This window comes from Mustelus asterias, chromosome 13, assembly GCF_964213995.1.
Source record: "Mustelus asterias chromosome 13, sMusAst1.hap1.1, whole genome shotgun sequence".
NCBI classification, from domain to species: domain Eukaryota; kingdom Metazoa; phylum Chordata; class Chondrichthyes; order Carcharhiniformes; family Triakidae; genus Mustelus; species Mustelus asterias.
The window spans coordinates 5,281,260-5,300,086 of record NC_135813.1 but is presented as its reverse complement, the minus strand read 5'-3'; the positions used below and the strand labels follow the sequence as shown (position 1 = coordinate 5,300,086).

Sequence of the window (18,827 nt, the reverse complement as noted above, 5' to 3'; positions counted from 1 at the left end):
CTTTCTCCCTCTCCCCCCCCCTTTCTCCCTCTCCCCCCTCCTTTCTCCGTCTCCCCCCCCTTTCTCCCTCTCCCCCCCCCTTCTCCCTCTCCCCCCCCCTTTCTCCCTCTCCCCCCCCCTTTCTCCCTCTCCCCCCCCCTTTCTCCCTCTCCCCCCCCCCTTCTCCCTCTCCCCCCCCCCTTCTCCCTCTCCCCCCCCTTTCTCCCTCTCCCCCCCCCCCTTTCTCCCTCTCCCCCCCTTTCTCGCGCTCCCCCCCACCTCTCGCTCGCTCCCCCCCCCCCCCACCTCTCGCTCGCTCTCTCTCCCCATTTCCTTTGTGCCTGCAAGTACTCTGAAAGTGCCTTGTCAGTTGATCAAACGGTTTAAGTTTAAGATTGAGAGTTGACGTGAAGATGACTGCAGTGGCCCAATATTTATGATTCACAGAATTATTGTGAGGCTTTGAACGTCAGCAGTCAAGACTAAAACAATTGCTCTTTGTTGAAATAGTAACGGTGGCAACAGTCACAAGCTTTATAGCACCGAGCGTTATGCAAAACTTTTCCAAGGCTGCATTGCTGAAGGGTTACTGAAGGTTATTCTTTCCGATCTGTGAGACAAACTGAAGAAAATCTATTGTGCAAACATCTGAAAAGTCAATGTAATATCGCAAAAGATTGAAGAAACCACAAAAACATTCTTGCCAGTACTTTGTAACCACCAAAGGGAGTGACCTTTCTTGAAAGAACAGCTATTGTGGGACATTTGGATGTTCTCCTCATGTCTGACCCTAAAGGAGGCTTCGGAATGGGTACCAATGCTTTAATAAAAAATGTTGAATATATCCAAATCTAAACCAGGCAGCAGATGGCGAGGGTGCCCCTGGCACCTTGCAAAATCTTGATTTATTTTCTTGACCCATCAAGCAGTACCATTTTGTCCGCAGCCAAAATGCTTCGGGTTCCTGTTGATGAGCAGTGTATGGTGCTGGACGATATAGAGCAAGAAAACCCTTGCTCTTGTGCTTAATGTGTCTGGCTGTGGAGAAGGACAGGAATATTATTTATTAGTGTCACAAGTAGGCTTACATTCAACACTGCAGTGAAGTTACTGTGAAAATCCCCTAGTCGCCACACTCCGGCGCCTGTTCGGGGACACTGAGGGAGAATTTAGCACGGCCAATGCACCCTAACCAGCACGTCTTTCGGACTGTGGGAGGAAACCGGAGCACCCGGAGGAAACCCACGCAGACACGGGGAGAACGTGCAGACTCCGCACAGACAGTGACCCGAGCCGGGAATCGAACCCAGGTCCCTGGCGCTGTGAGGCAGCAGTGCTAACCACTGTGCCACCGTGGCTATGGATGCATGAAGAAAGCCTACATGGACAAGAAATTGAGGGGCTGGTAAGGGATGCCACTCCCATGGAACTCTATATCCCATTAATAATTTCAGGACAGGTGAAAACAAATGGGGTGAAAGAGTGGCTAAATTGCATTCTGTAACAGACCTTGGTATTTCTTCCAGTCCTGGAATTACTGGCATCTTTCTTGGTTATGACAGCCTGTCTATGTGGCTATTACTAAGTATAGCCTCTAACACCGACCACAAGCTGTTTAAGTCCATACCTGTCTAATACTTGCCTGAATTTACCCAAAATCCACACACACCTCCTGCGCTTGTCACTAAACTGCAAGCTCCTTCTCTCGCTGCACTTTTTTTCTGATCTGTAAATATCTCATCAATTATATCATAGAATCCCTACAGTGCAGAAGGAGGCCATTCAGCCCATCGAGTCTGCACTGACTGCAATTCCATCCAGGCTCTATCCCAGTATTTACCCTAGCTAGTTCCCTGACACTTAGGGGCAATTTAGCATGGCCGATTCACCTAACTTGCACATCTTTGGACTGTGGGAAGAAACTGGAGCACCCAGAGGAAACCCACATAGACATGGGGAGAACGTGCAGACTCCACATAGACAGTGACCCGAGCCGGGAATCAAATCCAGGTCCCTGGCTCTGTGAGGCAGCAGTGCCAACCACTGTGCCGTCAATTAAGCCTTGACCTTTCAGGATCTTTCAAGTCCACTTTGAGCTTGTGCGTGTGGGGCTCCCGGCAAGCGAGGCTCTGCTGCGTCTGATTCAAAGTCAATGAGCCATCGAAGCGTTTGTGTACTCGAGTCCTTGATGTGGGGTTTGGACTCTCCACCGTAATCTGATTTAAAGGGCTGAGTGATCCCACGGAGACAAACGCTGGCAGCAATTAGGATCACACTTAACCATGGGACCAAATTGGCTGTGTTTGCACACAATCGTGGCAACATACGAACAGGCAGCAAAGCTGTATTGAAGGCAGCCTTAACAACACGCATCTTCTCGCCTGTTTGTGTTCATGATCCTCTGAAACAAGTCACTCGTTGCACAACGAATGCCGTGAAATTTTAATAGCTCCGCAGCGCATTCCGAACCGGTGCTGGGGTTAATTTGCTGTAAATGTTTCCATTGCAGTTAGAAAATCTCCATTTTGTTTCATTGTTTCTGCATTCTGTTTGTGAGAATACTGTGTGTGTGTGTGTTAGTGTGTGCTGCCCTCTGGTGCCTGTGGCTATCTGGACCGGGTTCAACACTTAAAAGATATGTTCAAAAGCGGAGGGACCTGGACAGGGTAGATGGGGAGAAACAGTTCCCAGCGGCGGAAAGGGGAGAGAATCCGAGAACACCGGTTTATGGTGATCAGCAAAACAAACAATGGCAACATGAGGAACTAACTTTCACACAATGTGGAATGAGGATCTGGAATGCTCTGCCCGAGTGTGCGGTGGAGACAGACTCAATCCTGGCCTGTGAAAGAGAACTGGCTGATTATCTGAACTGAGGGGGCAGAGTGGAACTAATTGAGTTAATCATCCAGAGAGCCAGCACAGATAGAGGGGAACCGAACGCTCGCCTCCTGTGCTGTAACCAGCTCCACGATTCTATGAATATCTTGTAATCCTCATCAAAAGTAAAGTTTACTTATTAGTGTCACAAGTATGCTTAGATTAACACTGCAATGAAGTTGCTATGAAAATCCCCTAGTTTCCACAATCCGGTACCTGTTCGGGAGAATTCGGTACACTGAGGGAGAATTTAGCATGGCCAGTGCACCTAACAGGATGTCTCTCTGACTGTGGGAGGAAACCGGAGGAAACCCACGCAGACACAGGGAGAACGTGCAAACTCCACACAGACAGTCTCCCAAGCCAAGAATCGAACCCGGGTTCCTGGCGCTGTGAGGCAGCAGCGCTAACCACTGCCGCTCTTTGATACAGATGAGGATAGAGTGTTTTCACAGGGTACAATAGCATGGTGATTATACAACCCAGCCAGCAATTCAGCGACCTGGACTATTGACCTGGGGGCATGAAATCAAAGGCATCTGAGAGAATTTAAATTTCAGTGAATGAGTAAATCAGGAATAAAAAAAGCTCGCACATCAGTCATGGTGACCATGGGACAACTGAATTGTTGTAAAAACCCAACTGGTTCACTAGTGTTCATTTTTAGGGAAGGAAGTCTGCTGTCCTTAACCTGGTCTGGTCTACATGTGATTCCAGGTCCACAGTAGTGAGGTTGACTCCCCTGTCTTTTGAAATTGTCCAGGAATTCATCTGGTTGTGTTAAGGGATGGACAATAAATGCTGCCTTATCAAGGACCCCCACATCCCATGAATGAATAACACAAAGCTATTTGGTTCATCGTTAGGCAGGAAACCTGCATTTCAGTAACATAGAAGAGAATCCTACAGTGCAGAAGGAGGCCATTCGAGACTACAAACCCACCCTGGTCCCATCCCCACAACCCCACTCATTTACCCTAGCTAGTCACCCTGACAAAGGGCAATTTAGCATGGCCAATCAACCTGACCCGCACATCTTTGGACTGTGGGAGGAAACTGGAGCACCCGGAGGAAACCCATGCAGATATGGGGAGAACATGCAAACTCCACACAGACAGTGACCCAAGCCAGGAATCGAACCCGGGCCCTTGGTGCTGTGAGGCAGCGGTGCAAACCACTGTGCCACCGTGCTGCCTTCCCATTTCAGGGCCCAGCTACTAAGAAAAAATAATTCCAGAGTCTTTCCCGCCATTAATGATTAAATTGAGGACAAAAAGTTTGAATTTTAGAACAAAGAATTTTGGAAGTAGAAGCGCAGGCTCCTTTTGGTAGAGTGTACATTTGTTTTGTATTTGTGTCCTTCACTCGTTAATTTATTCGAGGTCTGCTGTCACAAATGTCCAAATAAGGAAGTGAACTTGAGTCTGTCCATGGCCTATAAAGGATTTATTTTAACATTTATTGAAGATGAGTAGCTGCCAGAAGTACAATGCTTACTGACTGCTTGGCATCTAGAGAGAGCATGGAACGTTCCCAGACTTGGGGTGACACAGATTAGAACTGTGATTGAATTCTTTCCCCTACCCGCTTGGAGTATTATTGTACGCGATTTCAGAGCGCGACTGGCACTGTTATTTCCTTAACTGCATGTATCTTTCTGAATGCCTGTATTCACAGTGATGATGTAAAGATGTGGCGAGTAACTCGCCTCTTGACTCCCCAAAGCCAGCTACAAGGTACAAACCACGAGTGTGATGGAATACTCCCCACTTGCCTGGATGGGTGCGGCTCCAACAACACACGTGAAGCTCGACACCATCCAGGACAAAGCAGCCCCGCTTGATTGGCACCCCATCCACAAACGTTTAATCCCTCCACCACCGATGCTCAGTAGCAGCAGTGTGTACCATCTACAAGATGTACTGCAGCAATTCACCAAAGATCCTTAGACAGCACCTTCCAAACCCATGACCACGTCCATCTAGAAGGACAAGGGCAGCAGATACATGGGAACACCACCACCTGCAAGTTCCCCTCCAAGCCACTCACCATCCTGACTTGAAAATATATCGCCGTTCCTTCGCAGTCGCTGGTCAAAATCCTGGAATTCCCTCCCTAACGGCTTTGTGGGTCAACCCACAGCACATGGACTGCAGCGATTCAAGAAGGCAGCTCACCACCACCTTCTCAAGGGGCAACTAGGAATGGGCAATAAATGCTGGCCCAGCCAGCGACGCCCATGTCCCACGAATGAATATCAAAAACAGAATGTTGGTCTGAATTTTGTGGGTGGTTTAAGGTGTGAACTTTTCTTTATCTGTGAGCTTATTATGGGAATTTGTTCTCCTCCCACTTTCCCACAGTTGTGTGTCAAACTAGGTGCCAGTTCCACAAGTGCCAATAGCCATTTGGTGTCCCTCTTAAGTGGCCATTCTGTGTGAGGCAGACATGTCAGTGGGCTGTGTACCCTTCTGGATGTTTGTTGTGACTACACCCTGGGCAGCACGGTGGCACAGTGGTTAGCACTGCTGCCTCACAGCGCCAGGGGCCCAGGTTCGATTCCAGCCTCGGGTCACTGTGTGGAGTTTGCACATTCTCCCCATGTCTGCGTGGGTTTCCTCCGGGTGCTCTGGTTTCCTCCCACAGTCCAAAGATGTGCGGGTTAGGTTGATTGGCCATGCTAAATTGACCCTAGTGTCAGGGGAACTAGCAGGGTAAATATGTGGCATTACGGGAATAGTGCGTGGTTGGGATTATGGTCGGTGCACACTCGATGGGCTGAATGGCCTTCTTCTGCACTGTGAGGATTCTATGATTCTACATTATTGAATGGCAGTCGACCTGACTGCCTCCAGACTGCCTCCAAACTACTTCTGGCCAAGGACATTGAGTTCAGTGTTTATGCCACCTCACTGCCTAATCTGAGACCGGCAGCTAACTCAGACCAGGCCAGGCATCAAATCTGGAATAAGTAGTAAAATAAATGTTTGCTTAAATAAACAGAATACTGGAGATGCTGGAATCTGAAAACAAGCAGAATGCTGGAAACTCAGCAGGTTTGGCAGCATCTCTGGGGAGAGAAACAGAGCCAACATTCCCAGTGCGTTTGACTCATCGTCAGAACTGAGGGGGAAAGTCTGGTAGATCCTGTACTGTGGCTGGAAGAGTTTTCAGCTGAGTATAGTATCTCTCTCCCTACAGCCAGACCTGCGGAGTTCTTCCAACATTCTCTGTTTGTTTGAAATAAATATTTGCGTTTGGTTATAGCATTTTTATCTTGTTGTGGAAACTTTTCACAATATTCATGAAACAAGCTCGCTTACAGCGACCATGATGTGGACAGCACTCGTCATTGTTCTGCGCTGCCAACAACTCTCGGATGCCTGGCTCACCTCTCGCTTTCGCTCAGCTGAGCAATTGGAAATTTCCTTTGGTGATGTTGTAGCTCAGCAGAGAGACAGTAATGTTATAGACCCTTTTAGGATTTGAATCAGGTTTCAGATGAAGAGATAACGTTGTATTAATCTGCAGCCCATTGTCTTGCCCAACCCCGATGTTATCGGAACTGAATTGAAACTTGAGGTTTCCGAGATTAACTTGGACACCATGCCATTTGGCCAGCTGTAAACCTTGTGTTGCCTGTCAAAATATTCCAGCCTAACGTGCGGAGTTTCGAAAACATTGCAGCTCCTTCCTTGTGTTGATTTCCACAGACCTGCGTGTACTGCCAAGTCTATCGCAATCCCAGGCCAAGATAGCTCCTTGCAGCTGGACTGTAAGGGAGATGGGACCACAGAAAATGCTGCCTCCGGTGGCTTGCATTCGATGAGGCAGCCAAAACCCCGGCCTCCACTCAGTTCAGGTAGAAGATATTCCAGTTGTATGAAAGAGATGTTTCTTTGTATATATGGCCTGTGTAGTAGCCGCTTCTTAACACAAAATAAATGATGTGTTTTCACTAAATTTACTTTCTAACCTTCATTACCTTCTAATCCAACGCACTCCCAGCTGATCTCCCACATTGTACCTCCCATAAACATGAGGTCATTCAAAACTCTGCCAGAGTCTTAACTCGCACCAAGTCCCATTTTCCCATCTTCCCATTTTCCCATCTTCCCTGTGCTTTCTGCCCTAAATTGGCCCCCAGTTGAGCAAAGTCCTGATTTTAACATCCTCATCCCTGTTTTCCAAGTGCTCCCCACCCCCTCCCGTGGCTTTGCCCCTCCCTATCTCGGTAATCACATCCAACCCTAATCTGCCCTCATTCTGATCTCCTGTCCATCATCAATTTTTTTAAATTGGTCATAGAAACCCTACTGTGCAGAAGGAGGACATTCGGCCCATCGAGTCTGCACCGACCACAATCCCACCCAGGCCCTATCTCCATAACCCCATGCATTTACCCTAGCTAGTCCCCCTGACACTAAGGGACAATTCAGCACAGCCAATCTACCTAACCCGCACATCTTTGGACTGTGGGAGGAAACCGGAGCACCCGGAGGAAACCCACGCAGACACTGGGAGAAGGTGCAGACTCCGCACAAACAGTGACCCAAGCCGGGAATCGAATCCAGGTCCCTGGCGCTGTGAGGCAGCAGTGCTAACCACTGTGCCACCGTGCCTTCAGCTGCCCAAAACCTAAGCTCTGAAATTCCCTCTTTACACTTCTCTGCTCTTCTCTGTCTCACAGTAAGAAGTCTCACAACACCAGGTTAAAGTCCAACAGGTTTATTTGGTAGCAAATACCATAAGCTTTCGGAGCGCTGCCCCTTCGTCAGATGGAGTGGAGATGGAGAGCACATTTCCACTCCATCTGACGAAGGAGCAGCGCTCTGAAAGCTTATGGTATTTGCTACCAAATAAACCTGTTGGACTTTAACCTGGTGTTGTGAGACTTCTTACTGTGTTCACCCCAGTCCAATGCCGGCATCTCCACATCATGACTTCTCTGTCTCTCCACCTCCTTTAAGGGTACTCCTTTGAAACTACATCTTTGACCAAATCTCTGTTTGTGGCTCGGTGTCGCACTTGTTCTGTAATACTCCTGTGAAGTGCCTTGGGGCATTGTTAATGAAACTGCTAATATAGCCTTTTCCATCTGTCTGGCACAAATGTAAAGTCAGCCTTACTCATACTCATTACGTTCACTGTAAAGGTTAAAGATGATCTCATGCAGCAGACCCATAAATCTGATTTGCTGAACCAGGGCAGACAGTGTTGTTTCTCGCTCACTCTCCATTTGGGGAATATCTGAAATGTTGTCATCCATTACCAGATAGCCTTGATTTAGTTTGCTGCTCCTTTCGACATGCCGCCCTCTACACTAGAAATCCTTAGAGATGAGGGTTCCTTTTATTTTAAATAGCACCTCGGATGTGGGTCCGAGGCAAGCCTTGCCTTCTGTGCAAGTAGAATTGAAATTCTTTCGGCTGACTTTACGACTGTCCTTTGTAGTGAGAGCAGGTCCTGCCCACTGAGCTGCCGTTTATTGGGTTCATCTCGCTCACTCTGCTCAGCTTCCTGGCCCTATCAATCAGAGCTTCAGCTTAAGCGATCATGTTTTTAAACAGTGTGTCAACCTCTTTATGGCATCTCCTTAGTGTTCCTAATGGCTTCCAATTGTCCAGTCAGCGGGAATATCAATTAGCCTTTCTCCTGCCTTAAGGAACGATCAGATGTTGTTAAAAAGATTCAATTTTCTATTGACATGTAAAGACCAACTGCTGATTTATTGATGTGAAACACCTTGGGACATTTTGTTACGTTAAAAGCGCCACATAACACAAACCCTGCAGATCTTGTGTTATAGGAAGGTCATCTGCCACACACCACTTTAGGCCCAAGTACTTGGGTTCCTCAGTTAGCTTTAGAGTCAGTTAGTCATGTCAGCCTTACAATTAAAATGAGAAGATATTACTCATTGGCAGCATGTAATTTGATTTATTATTGTCATATGTATTAGTACGCAGTGAAAAGTATTATTTTTTGCACACTATGAAGGAAAGGAGAGAGTGCAGAATATAGTGTTTTTAAAAGAGTTTGAATAAAGTTTTAGAAGCAGAGAATGAGAGTAAAAGGTAGAGTTAGAAGGTACGCTGGACGCAGCTTGCTACAAGTCACCACGTTTCGGCGCCAGCTTGGATTTATATTAGGAGGCAAATAGTTTTTTAGTTTTAGTTTAGTTTAGTTTATTCATTAGTATCACAACTAGGCTTACATTAACACTGCAATGAAGTTACTGTGAAAATCCCCTAGTTGCCACACTCCGGCGCCTGTTCAGGTTACACTGAGGGAGAATTTAGCACGGCCAATGCACCCTAACCAGCACGTCTTTTGGAGTGTGGAAACCCACACAGACATGGGGTGAATGTGCAGACTCTGCACAGGGAGTGACCCACGCCGGGAATCGAATCCGGGTCCCTGGCGCTGTGAGGCAGCAGTGCTTGCCGTCATGCTGCCCCATACGTTTGCAGTACTTGAGGTTTGTGGCCTCTGAAAGGCAGGCTAGTGTATATATAACTGCACATTAGCAGCATGGTAACTATTACATTGTATGGAACTCACTGTCGTTGTAAACAATAGATCGTCAAAACTCTCAGAGCACGAGGCTATTCAGCCATTGTTGCCTCTTTGAAAGAAATATTCAATTAACTCCACTCCGTTGCTCCTGCAATTTTCTTACCTCCAAGTATTTATCACGTTCCCTTTTGAAAATTGCTAGTTCAGTCAGGTCCTGTTATCCTGTCAGGCAGTGCATTCCAGATCATCATAACTTGTTGTATAAAGACATTTCTCCTCATCCCACCTCTGGCTCTTTTGCCAATTACTTTAAATCATCCAATTTGCCATCAGCCGTTCCATGACAAATTTACTGGAACGTATATATTAACTTAAATGCCAAGTTACCAATGCACAGACTATTTTCAATTACCTTTTATATTTTAAGCTTAGAATTTTATTCGTTGTGTGCCATCTGTAAGTGCATTGGACAGTACAAGGGATTCTCCTTCCCACTGCGATGGTTTTTGTTTAAATGTAAAGTTTAAATAGTTTCCCCCCCACTCCCCTCCCATCTCTTTCCATTGTAATACCACAACGAAAATACCTCTTGAAGGTGGAACACTCAGCACAGTCCCAGCCAGTATTTGTCCTTCAGTAACTGAGCAGAGATGGGTGTCTGCAAGTTGCATAGTGGGACACTTAGTTCCTCCACCCTGCCTCCCCAATCTTGCACCGCTGTGTTACAGTTTACCGTTGTCCTGAGTATCTGAAATTGATTTTGTAAGCCTGATGAAGGAGCAGCGCTCCGAAGGCTCATGATTCCAGATGAACCTGTTGGACTTTAACCTGGTGCTGTGAGACTTCTTACTGATTTTGTAAGGAAAGTGGAGCTTGTCGCAGTACCACCTGTCTTTGTCCTGTTCCTGCTAGGCCTGACTGAAGATGCAGAACAGACCCCGTCCAGCCCAGATGAAGTGTTTCAAACTGGTCATTCTCGAAATTCCAGCTATGCCAGTCAGCATTCTAAAGTGTCAGGTAAATATTTCCTGTGGTTCTTCCTGTGTTTCTGTCGTCTCCTCCTGGGGGGATGGCGGGGTGGGGTTGGGGGGGGGGGGGGGTGGGGGGGGGTTGGAGATGGGGGGACGGATGGCGGGGGGGGAATGTTTATTGTAGGGTGGGGAGTTGAGCATTCCCAAGAGTCTAAACTATCGAGTACTGGGGAATGTGATGCTGGATTTGATGACAGGACAATGAGCTTTCAGTATTGTTGGGCTGATTTTCTTCCAGCCTTGCTGTTCAGTGCAGCCCAGATGAAAAATTTCTGAGGTTGGGGCTCAGTGGAGTAGTGAATTTTCTCAACAAGAGGGGGGGAAATAAAATGTGCTGTTACTTAGGGCAGTGAAAATGAATAGTGTAGCAAAGTTGACAGAACAAGGTGACGTAAGGATACCAGGCCAGGATTCAGAGTCCAATTAAAGTAACACGGGAGAGGGGGGTGGCGGGGCGGGGCGGGGAGGTCGGGGGGAGGTTAGTTTTTAAACAAATCTGTGCGTGACTAGAAGCTGAATGTTTGCTGTTGGAATTTTAGGAGAAATAATAATGGGGGCGTACTCTTCAACTCTGTTCTTTACACACACATACCCTTTAATCAAAGTGTTTTAGTTGTTGCTTTGTGTACAGAATGAGACAATGAGATGAATTCAGCTCTCCCTGTAATGCAGCACGAAGGCATTGGTTGCCCTTGCAATGATTTATCCATTGGGAATCGCAGCTTCTGAGTCACGTTTTAATCCTGTAATTGTACGGTGAAGATGAGTTTGATGAATGGTGACAGTGTCCTTCACTTAAAGTGACGTGCTGCTCCTGTAATGAAAGAACCTAACTAAGTGTGGGTAGGAGGTTGGAATTAAAAACCTTAGCAACTGCAGCAGTTTATTTATTAGTGTCACATGTAGGCTTACGTTGACACTGCAATGAAATTTCTGTGATAATCCCCCATTCGCCACACTCTGGCGCCCTTTCAGGTGCACTGAGGGAGAATTTAGCACGGCCAATGTACCTAACCAGCACATCTTTCAGACTGTGGGATGAAACTGGAGCACCCGGAGGAAACCCACGCAGACACGGGAAGAACATGCAGACTCTGCACAGACAGTCACCCAAGCTGAAAATGGAATCCAGGCCCCTGGCGCTGTGAAGCAGCGGTGCTAACCACCGTGCCACCAAGACACAAGAAATTACTACAGTCCATCCAGTCTTTGGTGAAGCAAATGAAAAGGGGTGGCACGGGGACCTGGGTTCAACTCCGCCCTTGGGTCACTGTCTGTGTGGAGTTTGCACATTCTCCCCGTGTCTGCGTGGGTTTCTTCCGGGTGCTCCGGTTTCCTCCCACACTCCAAAGATGTGCGGGTTAGTTGATTGGCCACGATAAATTGCCCCTTGGTATCAGGGGATTAACAGGGTATATATGTGGGGTTACGGGAATGGGGCCTGGGTGGGATTGTGGTCGGTGCAGACTCGATGGGCTGAATGGGCTCCTTCTGCACTGTAGGGATTCTATGATTCTAAAAGAACTGACAGGATTTGAAAATTCCTAATGGTTTTCCCTGTTGCAGCAGTCTTTCCTGCAATAGTTTTATGCTTTTCTCATCAATGTAATCTGACCCTATTTTGGGGGTGGAGGTGCAATTCAGTTGTTAAATTTATTTTCAAGATACCTGTCTAACCTTCCCAGTGCTATCTGATAACCTGGATTACCAGCATTTGTGTCTATTGTATATGTTTCTTGAAACAGAATTTTTCTTTTTTTTTTGCACTCGGCAAGGTCAGCCGCGAGGAATGGAGCACTTTCTTGTTTCAGTTCTCTGTCACCGTCAGGTATTTACAACCTAATCGACTGCAGAGCCAAGCTCCTTTCATTCTGCATAACAGCAAATTCCAACCACTCTCTGCAGCACTGTTACTTTGTTCTCCCCATTTCCCACAGCGGTTGTTCGCTGGGTGTCTCTGTTTGAGATTTCCAGTTAATAACAGATTTTACGCTATGCACCATTAGGATTTTGAGATGAGCCTGGCCACCATGCATGCCCATTTGACCCTTAAAGCCAGCAGAGAGATGAGAGACCTTCCTTGCTGTGCTCTGGGTTGGATTCAAGATTGGGTGTCAGTGTTAAAAGGGGCAACATGTTAAACTGCTGTTTCATCCAATGCCCAGTAGAACTTTTTTCATTCATTCGTGGGACGTGGGCGTCGCTGGTTGACCAGCATTTATTGCCCATCCCTAGTTGCCTTTGGAGGGCAGTTGAGAATCAACCGCATTGCTGTGGCTCTGGAGTAGGCCAGACCAGGTAAGGACGGCAGATTTCCTTCCCTAAAGGACATTAGTGAACCAGATGGATTTTTCCGACAATCGGCAATGGTTCCATGGTCATCAGTAGATTCTTAATTCTAGATATTTTTTATTGAATTCGAGTGCCACCATCTGCCGTGGTGGGATTCGAACCCGGGTCCCCAGAACATTAGCTGAGTTTCTGGATTAATAGTCTAGCGATAATACCACTAGGCCATTGCCTCCCCATTACCTGGATAGTCACATGAGCAGCCTGGGAATGGAGGGATACAAACGATTGGTCTAGTTGGACCAAGGAGTGGCGCAGGCTTGGAGGGCCGAAGGGCCTGTTTCCTGTGCTGTACTGTTCTTTGTTCTCTTTGTACCACCTAAATATTCAACTATTTGCATCAATCGCGTTCATTGTTCCCACTAAACCCCACACATGTGAAAAATGTAAAGCCACTCACATAGAAAAATCAACCTGTGCAGATTGAAAGGAATGCGGGGTTTTCACAGTAACTTCATTGCAGTGTTAATGTAAGCCTGTTTGTGACTAATAAATAAACTTTGACTTTAACTAAACACAGTGCTGGAAATACTCCAGTTTGGCAGCATCTGTGGAAAGAGAACAACAGAGTTGACATTTAGCCATTCTGAAGAAGGATCGTAATCAGCTGGCAACACTAACCATTTTTTTCCTCTTCCCTGATGTTTCCAGACCTGTTGTATATTTCCAGCATTTTGATTATTTTCATTTCAGATTTCCAGCATCCAGTAGGGTGGCACGGTGGCACAGTGGTTAGCATTGCTGCCTCATGGCACCAGGGACCCGGTTCGATTCCCGGCTTGGGTCACTGTCTGTGTGGAGTTTGCACATTCTCCCCATGTCTGCGAGGGTTTCCTCCGGGTGCTCCGGTTTCCCCCCTCATTCCACAGATGTGCAGATTAGGTTGATTGGCCATGCTAAATTGACCCTTAGTGTCAGGGGATTAGCAGGGTAAATATGTGGGGCTACAGGAATAGGGCCTGGGTGGGATTGTGGTTGGTGCAGACTCGATGGGCTGAATGGCCTCCTGCACTGTAGCGATTCTATGATAAGAACAAAGAAAATTACAGCACAGGAACAGGCCCTTCGGCCCTCCAAGCCTGCACCGACCATGCTGTCCGATTGAACTAAAACCCCCGACCCTTCTGGGGACCATATCTCTCCATTCCCATCCTATTCATGTGTTTGTCAAGACGCCCCTTAAAAGTCACTATCATTGCCGGGGGAGGTAGTGGAAGTCCGCTTCCACTACCTCCCCCGGCAACAAGTTCCAGGCACCCACCACCCTCTGTGTAAAAAAAAAAAACTTGCCTCATACATCTCCTTCAACCTTTGCCCCTTGCACCTTAAACCTGTGCCCCCTAGTAATTGACTCTTCCACCCTGGGAAAAAGCTTCTGACTATCCACTCGGTCCATGCCCCTCATAATCTTGTAGACTTCTTTCAGGTCGCCCCTCAACCTGCATACTGACATGCAGTACTTTGATTTAATTAAAGGGAAATTGGTCATTTCAATCCCAAAGTGATTATTTTCATCCCTGATTTTAGTCTTGTAAGCTTAATCAGTCAGCAATTAATTCAGGTTTATGGGGGGAATATAATGTACGTTATTTAGCTGTTGGCTCTGGGATCTCTAATCTACTCCATAGAAGCAGCACAACCTTTAACCGTATTGAAGCAAAGCTCAAGGGACAGCGGTAGTTTGGGCTGAGGGAATTTCCAATAGATGAGGAACGAAAGCCGTTTAGGATTAAGGCCGTGAAGCACATAACCTTCTCCCGCTAATCTTTTTTAATCTGCGTCCTCTCGCTAGGAGGAGTGCAGTGGATTGAGAACAGTTTAAGACCCCCTCAGAATCTAAATCTGTCGCAGGTTGGGTTTTACCATCGCTGTCAGTGCAGCGATGTGAATGCAGAAAACCAGGTGGATTTAAAGGGACTTCTATATTTAACAAATCCTCTACATGCTGATCAATACTAAGTTTGGCACCAGGTTAACCCCGTAGCCCTGATGCCTGTACAATACGCTTATTCTGCTACAGTGCATTACTGTGCAATGGGTTGAGGGCCTGCCAGTCCACATCAATGGATCTCAATATTGCTGACATTATCATGGATATGGATGGTGCTGACATTATCATGGATATGGATGGTGCTGACATTATCATGGATATGGATGGTGCTGACATTATCATGGATATGGATGGTGCTGACATTATCATGGATATGGATGGTGCTGACATTATCATGGATATGGATGGTGCTGACATTATTTGCTCTCATGCTCTGAAGTCCCCCATTAGAAGAGAATATTTCTGTCTATCTATTGAATCTCCATCATATTATTGCCTCTGTTGGGTCGCCTTCAACCTTCCACACACAAGGATTTACAGGCTAAGTTGATGCTAAATGGGGAAAGTTTATGCAATCTGCCTTCATAATGGGGAAAGCTTATGCAATGGGGAAAGCTTATGCAATCTGTCTTCATAATTAATTAACATTTGAGCCTTTGATGGGGCGGCACAGTGGTTAGCACTGCTGCCTCTTAGCTCCAGGGACCTGGGTTTAATTCTGGCCTCGGGTGACTGTCTGTGTGGAGTTTGCACGTTCTCCCCGTGTCTGCGTGGGTTTCCTCCCACAGTCCAAAGATGTGCAGGTTAGGTTGATTGGCCATGCTAAATTGCCCCTTAATGTCAAGGTGATTAAGAGGGTAAATAGGTGGGGTTACAGGGGATAGGACAGGACCTGGGTGGGATTGTTGTCAGTGCAGGCTCGATGGGCCAAATGGCTGCCTCCTGCACTGTTGATTCTATGATCAGTCCTGCATGGACCTCAGATCACAGACCTTCCCTTTTGTTTCCTGCACTCTGTCCCATTCCAGAGTACTTGCTTAAAAGTATTATATCTCTAACTTTTCCAATTCGGGGTGAAGGGTCATTGACTGGAACATTCTCGATTTCTCTCCATGGATGCTGCCTGACCTGCTGAATTTACTCAGCATTTTTCTGTTTGTTTTCAGATTCACAGCACCCTCAATATCTTGCTTTTTTTTTTGTCTCATTCTGGTCACTCCTCACTGTACCTGGTTTTTGAGGCAATTATACCGTGTCTGAGTTTCTCTACTCAAAACTAGACACACCACTCCAGATTGGAATGGCCCCGAGTTCAGAAAAGCATTCTCACTTTTTTTGAATTCCAAAATTTGTCTACAGAATTTCTTTTGCTTATCCACAGCTCCTGGTCTCAGCATTAAGAAAACATTCCGATCCAAAGTCAATATCTCACACTTCTTAACATTGAATTCCCTCAGCCACAGATTTGTCCATTCTCTCACCCTGTCTGCGCCTTTGTAACTTCCAGTTCCTATCCACACAACGTTATGTGCCTCTTAACTTAGTGTTGTCTGCGAAAGTGGATATGTAACTTCCTTTTCCTCCGTCCAAGTCATTCGTATTTGTGGTGAGAAGCTGAGACCCCAGAAGAGATTCCTGCTTTTTATATCCTGACGACTCAAGAACTAATCCTTTATGCCTGCCCTCCGGTTAACAGGGCCATATTGCAAGGTTACCTCCGATTCCATAATTTTACTGATAATCTCTTGGGTAGGGCCTTGAGCTGAGTCCTGCATTAAAGAGTGAAGCAAAAACAGAACGTTAGGAACGCTCAGCAAGTTAGTCAACATATTTGCAGGGAACAGACGGGTTCAACTTTCTGGTGCAACTCTATGTCAGAGCCGGGAAAATAATCAGGATTTAAATGGGAAAAGAGCAAGGGGTAACGGAAGGAAAAAGGCACACAGGAGAGAATAAGAATGCATGCTCAGGAGAAACAGGAAACGGTTACATGGCTGGATATGTTGTCATGAGACTGGGAAGAAGCATAATAGACATTGCTAGAATAATGAAACATTTGAGTCTTTATTTTAGAAAAGAAAGCTCTTATTGACCATTATTTCATCGGTAATGATGGGTAATGAGACATTACACATCTGGTATGAATATTCCAGCTACACTTTGTTTGTGCTTTGGGGTGATGTCATGGACAGACTAGATGCCAGATTCTGCTCACTCCCTGCTATTTTTTTTAAACGTACACTGTAATCTCATGTGAAAAACATGCTGGTGAAGTAAAATTAGTGCCAGGATAAAGGTCTATTGGTGATGGAGTGCAGAAGAATAGAGTTGCCCGATTCACAGGAGAGAGCAATGTAGTGCCAGATGTCCATGTCCCCATGAGGTGGTTTGTTCTTTAGAAAGCCTGGGGTTAAGTTGAATGGTCGAATTAGATTAGTCATGTTGGACGTATCCACGGATAGTTTAGTTCTTAGTAGTCCAAATCGGATAGCAATATTTAACCAATTGCTGTCAAGTAAAATTGAGCTAAAAGGGACAATGATTCCCAAAATTGGTAAACTCGGTACATGGCTTTTATCTATAGAAGAAAATCTACATTTGGGGCGGCACGGTGGTTAGCACTGCTGCCTCCGTGAACCAGGTTCAATTCCGGCCTCCGGTGACTGTCTGTGTGGATTTTGCATGTTCTCCCCGTGTCTACGTGGGTTTCCTCCGAGTGCTCTGGTTGCCTCTCTCAGTCCAAAGATGTGCGGGTTAGGTGGATTGGCCATGCTAAATTGCCCCTTAGTGTCAGGGGACTAGCTAGGGTAAATACCGGGTGGAGCCTGGGATAGAGCAGGGTAAATACATGGGGTTATGGGGATGGGACCTGGGTGGGATTGTTGTCAGTACAAGCTCGATGGGCCGAATGACCACCACCTGCACTGTAGGGACTCTACAATTCTATGAAATAATTTATTGAAATTCAATGTTGTTTATAAATTCCAGGTTACAGCACTGAGCACTCCCGGTCCTCTAGCCTTTCGGACCTAACTCACCGGCGTAACACATCCAGTAGCAGCAGTGCCTCTGGAGGTCTCAGCATAACCGTCGAGAGTGCAGAAGGGGAGAAGGAACACAAAGTGGAGAAGCCACCCCGGCCCCCGAGGCCAGCACTGCCGCCTGACAGACCATCCAGGTACACAGCTGTTCTGTTTAAAAGAGGTAGTTCCCTATCTCTGGATAGTGCACATCCTGATAGCAGGACCCATAGAAGGTGAGACCACGGAACGTTATGTGTACGGTTTGATGTGAAGGGTGTTACTGTTACCAGTTTGTGATTATTTTCTGTGTCTTTACATCTTTCAGACTCCACGCTGTCCTCTATCTGAGATCTGTCTGTGTTCCGAATCACAAAGTGTTTGTCTGTAGTACAACTGTTTTAATAATAAATCTGTAGATAATGCATTCTTTGTCCCAATCAAGGTTTTCTACTTTGCCAATATGCATCTTCACACCCTGCAGCCTCTGACTGGAAAGATTTAAGAGCAACTTTTTTAGCAGATGAAATGGGGTGGATATTTTATAAATCCAAACCTTGGGTTTTAAAGATATTCTACTCTCAATTCAAAGTTGTTTTATTTGAATCATCTGTTATTCAAATTGAAATTGTGCTGTTCAGTTTAATTATGCACCAGTTCATAATCTCACTTCTTTTCAAGCAAAAAAACAGTTTGAATTAACAGGATACAAGTAGCTGATATAGAACATAGAAAAGCTACAGCACAAACAGGCCCTTCGGCCCACAAGTTGCGCCGAACAATTTCCTTACCTTCTAGGCTCATCTATAACCCTCTATCTTACTAACCTCCATGAACCTATCCAAAAGTCTCTTAAAAGACTCAATCGAATCCACCTCCACCACCACGACCGGCAGCCGATTCCACGCACCCACCACCGTCTGAGTGAAAAACTTACCCCTAACATCTCCTCTATACCTACTCCCCAGCATCCTAAACCTGTGGCCTCTCGTGACAACCATTTCAGCCCTGGGTAAAAGCCTCTGAGAATCCACTCTATCAATACCTCTCAACATCTTATACTCCTCTATCAGGTCACCTCTCATCCTTCGCCTCTCCAAGTAGAATAGACCTAGCTCTTTCAACCTATCCCCATAAGGCATACCACTTAATCCCGGCAATATCCTCGTAAATCTCCTCTGCACCCGTTCTATGGCTTCCACATCCTTTCTGTAATGA

At 46.3% G+C, this 18,827-nt stretch overlaps 1 protein-coding gene and 1 long non-coding RNA gene across 4 annotated transcripts in view; both read left to right on the top strand.

Annotated features, from left to right (window-relative positions):
* LOC144502391 (uncharacterized) overlaps positions 1-18,827 on the top strand; it is a 680,705-nt gene that overhangs the window by 161,552 nt on the left and 500,326 nt on the right. The window lies entirely within an intron of this gene.
* Positions 1-18,827, top strand: part of LOC144502384 (early estrogen-induced gene 1 protein-like) — a 125,896-nt gene that overhangs the window by 94,661 nt on the left and 12,408 nt on the right. Inside the window, exons 6-8 of one of the 2 annotated variants that reach the window (XM_078226247.1) lie at positions 6,573-6,721; positions 10,291-10,395; positions 17,578-17,767. In XM_078226247.1, coding sequence (XP_078082373.1) covers positions 6,573-6,721; positions 10,291-10,395; positions 17,578-17,767 — 444 coding nt within the window. Of the gene's footprint in view, positions 1-6,572; positions 6,722-10,290; positions 10,396-17,577; positions 17,846-18,827 lie in introns of both variants that reach the window. The other variant, XM_078226246.1, reaches the window with a different exon arrangement.